General features: G+C 49.8%; 1 protein-coding gene across 1 annotated transcript in view; it reads left to right on the plus strand.

The window, feature by feature from the left end:
• Positions 1-4,100, plus strand: part of LOC104275370 (centrosomal protein of 112 kDa-like) — a gene marked incomplete at its 5' end in the record, with an annotated part of 109,898 nt that extends 105,798 nt beyond the window's left edge. Inside the window, one exon of the mRNA XM_009871301.1 lies at positions 3,893-4,100. Coding sequence (XP_009869603.1) covers positions 3,893-4,100 — 208 coding nt within the window. The remainder of the gene's footprint in view (positions 1-3,892) is intronic.
• Positions 4,101-6,000: the final 1,900 nt, after the last annotated feature.

Raw genomic sequence — 6,000 nt, forward strand, 5'->3', positions numbered from 1 at the left:
ATAATTTTATGGTACTCAACTTTGACAGTGCCCTGCCAAAAATAGTGTAAAGGGTTTGGTTTGGGTTTTTTTTTTTTCCCCCTGGAAGTGAAGAGTTTGATTTGACTTTGTGATCTAAAAGTTTTCCACTGGTCAGGAAAGCCTATTCACTCGTAACTGTTGTCTCTCCTCCTGCTTTTTCCGTTATTGTCATCCTTTAAGAGCTGTGTGAATCGGGATATGCCGGGTCCTGCTAGGTGGGGGATGCCCAGCAGCAGGCAGGGCTCGAAGCACGCTCTGCCAGCCGAGCAGGCACCCAGCGGCATGGCAAGGGTTAAATTTCATGCTGCAGCTGCAAACCCCAATTTCTTTATTTCCTGTTAATGACATTATTGCCTACATAAAACCATCGGAACATGTTTCTTTCATTTGTTTAATTTCAAATTCTGAGCACACTAGCTGGAAACTATGTTTAATAGTTAAACTCAAAACATTTGGATTTCCTCTCCTCGCTGAGATTTGCAGCGAGTACACTTCATACTTAGTTGACTTGTTAAGTAACCATTTTTACACAGCTATAGAAGCCAGCCAGAAAACAAAAAGGATTATATTGCGGAATCAAATCACATCAGTTCAGGCTAGTAGCACATCGTACATTTCACTTCCTCCGCAGTCGTGCCAAGATGCCATCAGACCCAACTTGTTACCAAGCTGGCCATGCTCTCTTCTAGGAGCGTCCAGCCTTTGCAGAACAGGAGCCAGCACACCCCGCGTGCTCTGCGCATGCTGAAGGACTTCCCTGGGCATGCGTGGAAAAAACGTTCCCGTTTCCATGAAAAAAAAGGCTGGAATCTACTTCAGGCCTTGCTAGCACTGACGTTCCCATCACCTGCCTGTGATTCTCCTGCAGAAGCTCACGTGCCAGGTTCTTGCTGCCAAGTGCTCTCTGGGCAAAGGCAAAGTGGGAACGTACGTGGATCCAAACCATCTCATTTGAAGGGGAATCCTTAAACCTGAACCTATTGGGCAGGTAAAGATCCAAGCTGCCAGAGACATGTTGCCTGTTGATGATTTATCAAACTGCTACAAACTCTGGGATTTAGCCCCCTCAGGGTGATGGACACCTACAGCAGTTGTGTAAAGCTTGACTGCTTGCGTGATGGAGTCTCTAAAAGTCACTTCATCAGCACTCAGGGGATTAGTGCATGGAGAACTCCAATGGAAAATGGGTTTTAAATCACTTTAGATTCAGATTCTCCTTGGCACATGTATACTGTGTATGAAGCAAGCCCAGAATTAATATTACGTCTAGCAGAAGAGAGAGCAGAGATGGAGCAAGAAGGAACGTGGCCCTGAATGAGACGCTCCAAGGAGTTATCGCCCAGTCCTGACAAGAGGACCACACTCAGTGCCTCTGCCATGGCATCACAGACATGTTCCTAGTGCTCAATTTTCCATGACAAAAATCCCTATTTGACTAAAAAAATTCAGTAGGACCTGGCTGTTGCCTTCAGGGGTGTTGTCTTTGAAGAGCTCAGCTGCTAGGAGAATACATAGCAGGGCTGGATACCCTCGCCGTGGTGTTTGCACCCCTTACACCCAGCCATGCAGTTGCCCACCAGAGGTCTTGTAGACCCCATCTCCTACCAGTTACTTAAACGAGAAGCCAGCAGAGAAAGCGATGTCTTGTTCTCGAGCTGTGAGGATAGAGTTGTGGAAAAAATAAGTCGTGGGAAGTTGGTCGTAAATATCGTCATTTGCCTCTTTTGCCCCCACCCTCTTTTCAATCCCTGTTCCGTGCAGGTGAAGGAAGCAGTTCAGAAATGTTAATAGATAGCAAAGTGCTTATGTGTGTTTTATCAGCTCGCATAGAACGGTTAATGCTGATACGGCGCGCCTTTTAAGTCTTAAAAAATCTGGCCAAGCGTGTGCAGATAGCAGGGAGTGCGCTGAACAAAACATCAAGGAAAAAAGTCTGTAGGGGGGAATGGAAATGTTAAAAGGATTATAGGAAGAGAAAATGTATTGGACTTATCTGGCAATACTCGGTAACAAAAGTATGCCGGTTTATGAAATGAACTTCAAATCCCATAAAACTAATTGTGTGTTTTCTTGTCTTATTTTTAAGTATTTCTGGCAGCGCCTTTTTCCCCCACTGCAAAAGCGTGTCTGCATGGGGATAATACTCGGTGCTTGCAGTATACAGAGAGATTACACAGCCGATTGGTTTTATACCTCTTACGCTAATGATGTTAAACTAGTTTATTAAAAAAAAAAAAAGAAAAAAAGAAAAAAAAAGGAAGAATAACTTCAAAGGTTCACATGTGGGTTGCAAACCTCTCATGTCTGCTATATACAGGGCCTTCCTCTTAGTTTGATCAAGACTGTTCCCAGCACTTCTGCTGAAATACTTGCGAGCCTTTGATCTCGTTATCAACATGACCACCAGCGAGAGCACCGCCGCTCGCTGCGCGTGTGACAGAGCGGGTGACGTCAGTCGCCGTCGCTGACTAACGCCGCTTTGGGGTTCGGCTTGTGCTGCTGCACGGGTCCTCCTTGGGCTGCGCTTATCGCAGAGGAGCCTTCCCGCCGGGAAAATGACTGATAGCCCGAGACCTCAGCCCGCCACGGCCATGCCTTCCGCCGAGGCGGGGGGAGTAAACAGAGCTGCTCGCCCTCCTCTTGCTTGGCCAGGGAAGGGGACGCAAAGGGATGGAGCGGGAGGGAAGAGGTTGGAGGGGTCTTACTGAGGGGGTTAGATTTGGCCCCATGTGGGGGCTGGCGAGAGGTGGGCATGGAGAGGAGAGAGCTCAGCTCGCTCACTTTGTCTTTCCTCCGTGTTTTCCATCAGTGTCCGTGTGATCTCACCGCGGTTTTAGCAGAGGAAGCGCCTTTGAGGTGCATTAGTCGAAGCAGCGTCGGGTGGCAGCAGCATGCTCGGGGCGGCGGGGGCTGCCCGGGGTCTGGGTGGCACCTCTTGGTTTCTGCTTCGGTGTTGTCCATAGGGAAGGCGCTTCCCTGGCCCTGGGTGTGTCCCTGCACACAGTGGTGGGCACACCGTTGAGCTGTGGTATAGGACTTGTAGGTCACCAACAGCACAGCCTAAAATTTAGGTGTCACTATAATTTGCTGAGGCTGTTAGGTCCGATTGTGCTCCTCTGTCTTCTCCATAAGGCCACATACGGGGACATCCCCAGAGCCTTAACACTCCTGGCGTCTGACCTCATTTTCTGCAGGGAGACAATGACCTGGAGGCATCTCTTCCGGAGCAAGACACCAGCAAGACACCTGCCCCGTGGGCAGAGAAGGCAGCAATGGAGCTGGGTTTGCTGGTCAGGCTGTTGGGCTGTTGCGTTGGAAGCCCAGGGAGTGTGCCTGGGACATCTGTCAGCACTGAGAGCGACGCTCTCACCCCAGCACTTCAGTCCTTAATGGCTCCCACTGCGTTTTTTCTTTCCTACTTTTCTTTTTTTTTTTTTTAAACTACCTGCTCTAAAAAAGCTCTCAAACAAAAAAGAAAAAGAAAAAAAACCCCCTCTTTATTATGTAGCTTCACTGTGAACTGACTCTTTTCATCTAAAATTATTCCTTTTTGGTGCCACAATCTGACTTCAAGCTTCTTTGCACTGCCTGTGAACATGATCTATAGCAGCAGCCAGCAAGGAGAGGATGTGTCTGGCCTTTGCAGCGGCACCGCGAGGGCATGAGCACGGCTGGGTGACGTGGCCCCGTTCGGCTTTTTGCGGTCATTTTCTCAAGCATCTACTGAATTTTTATCCAGAACGCAGAAGGGCTAACAAATAAAATATAAACAGTTAATTTTCCTTCTGTTCAGCCTGGGAATTCAGGTTCAAGTTTAGACTGGAAAATCAGAAGGAAATTCAAAGATATTCTGCTTTCTTGATGACTGCAGCTGCTACCTGAACACAGAGATTCCCTGTAGATCTACGAACAAGGACTTCCAGAAACTGATAAAGATGAAGAAAACTCTGGAAGACCTTCTTGTACCTGCCACCGCCTGCCTAGTTCATCAGATTGCTTTCAAATCTCAGGCACTACGTGACTCTTCCCCGTTGGCAGGAGGAGAAAATAGACTCCCCGACTGGACACACGGAAAATGAACGGGGCCACCGCGGCTTTGGGGAGGACAAGCTGCTCCGCGGGCACTTCCACACAAAGCCACGTCCCCAGGCGCTTGCCCTCCTCTAATTTCGTTCCCAAAGCATCCCTTTTTTGGTGACTGTCATAACGAGGATGGCGGGCGAGGCAGGTCTTCGGGTGAGCTGCTCTTACGCACGTGCAATGCCGAATAATGCCGTAAATTAAGTACCTGGCTGGGTGACTCGCTTGCTTGGTGCCCTCCCAGGGCATCGGTGCAGGGCACAATTATTGCACAATGGCACTTGGAGTAGAGCAGTTGGCTAAATGACGTTTTTATGAAACATAATGAATGATACTTAATGAGATTTTCTTCCAAAGTGGGAAACTCCTTCAGACTGCATTACCATTTCCTGTGCTATAGCAGTCAACAGGACTGGGAGATCTCTTCATGCCAACGTCGTTTCAAAGCGAGTTCAAGGTGTGAGTAGCAGGAGGTGATCGATCAGCCGCTGGTGGTCGGAGGTCCTGGGCTGGAGGTGCTCCCTCTGTCACCATTGCAAGGGGCCCAGTGGGCACAGGGGGTTCGCTCTCCCAGGAGAGGATCACGTTGTATGGCCCAGTCGCATCTGGCTTAGTGGAATGTCCACACTTGGCATCATTGGCAGCAAAAATATTAGTGACTCTAATAATTCATAACTGCTCGTTGTGCTTAGAAACGGCTTTTACTGCTCAGATCGTGCGTTTGGCAGAAAGTTTGCTTTCTGTGCCCAATGGTAGCCATTCCCAGGCCCGAAAAAATGGATAATTGGGCAGCAAAAACAAATTCACCCACATGTTATTTTGTATTATTAGCCCAGGTCGTCCAGTGCAGGCACCTGGCAATGTGCACGGGGAGCTCCTCGCCGCCGTGCCTGCCCCTCGGATGGATCCAGCCGTCCCGGAGCTGATGAAATTGCAGCTTCAAAGGCCACCACATCCAGGGCCACCGTGACACACAGCCTCTTCGGTGTTTTGCTTGCCATCTCCATGGTTTGAGCAGGGCCTAGAGGAGCAAGAAATGGGGAGCTCCTCAGCGTGTGGCAAAGCTGTCTGGTGATGGCGCAAACTTTTTCAATGAAGCCGCTTTTTTCAGCGTCGGTTTGGTGAGAAGGGAGAGGCGTGGGTTTACGGCCACGACTCCGGGTTCTGTCATCCTGTTCAGGATCGTGACGGCACTGAGCCCCACTGCCAGCCCAGGTGTGGGGAGACACGGATCTCCTTGCGTCGTGGTGCCTGCGGTGGTCCCTGCCGAGGGGCTCAAGGAGTGGGGGGTACCAGCACGTAGGGTCTTCTGCTGACGTGTGGAAGTGCTTGATCCCAAGGTCTTTGCTCAGGGATGTGGCAGAGAGGATCCGTTTGGGGCCTCTAGATCTGTGATCTAGGAATTCATACCGATAATAATGACATAAAGCAGAGCTTGGCTTGAGAATCTCGCGCTGCCCCGCATCCATCCTGCTCTGCCACTCGGTTTGGGGCTCTGTGCCCGGTCGTGGAGCTCGGGTGCGTTTGCTGCTCGCCAGGGAGAGGGAAAAGGAGCTGCGGGGCCAGGGTGAGCGCCAGGAGGGCAGAGCCCAGGGTGGGCTCCGCTGTGGTGGGAACCACTGAGCCCCCACATCCAGCCTCAGAGCAAGATAGGGGGGAGGGCAGGAGGCACTTTGGATCTGGAGAACAGGTTTGGGGGCCAACCCCTAATTAAAACCTTTTGTATGAAGTTAAAAAATAATATATTCCTGGTCTGTTTAATATTTAACAGATGGGGGGTGGGGGGACGTGAACACAACTGTGCAGACAGAGTTTTGCTGGTGTGCCAGTTATATCGCGATCAGATATTGTTTAATCAGTATGCAGAGCGAAAACATGCCTTCGGATTATTTATTTAAA

The sequence above is a fragment of the Apaloderma vittatum genome, unplaced genomic scaffold, assembly GCF_000703405.1.
Source record: "Apaloderma vittatum isolate BGI_N311 unplaced genomic scaffold, ASM70340v1 scaffold9896, whole genome shotgun sequence".
Taxonomy (NCBI): domain Eukaryota; kingdom Metazoa; phylum Chordata; class Aves; order Trogoniformes; family Trogonidae; genus Apaloderma; species Apaloderma vittatum.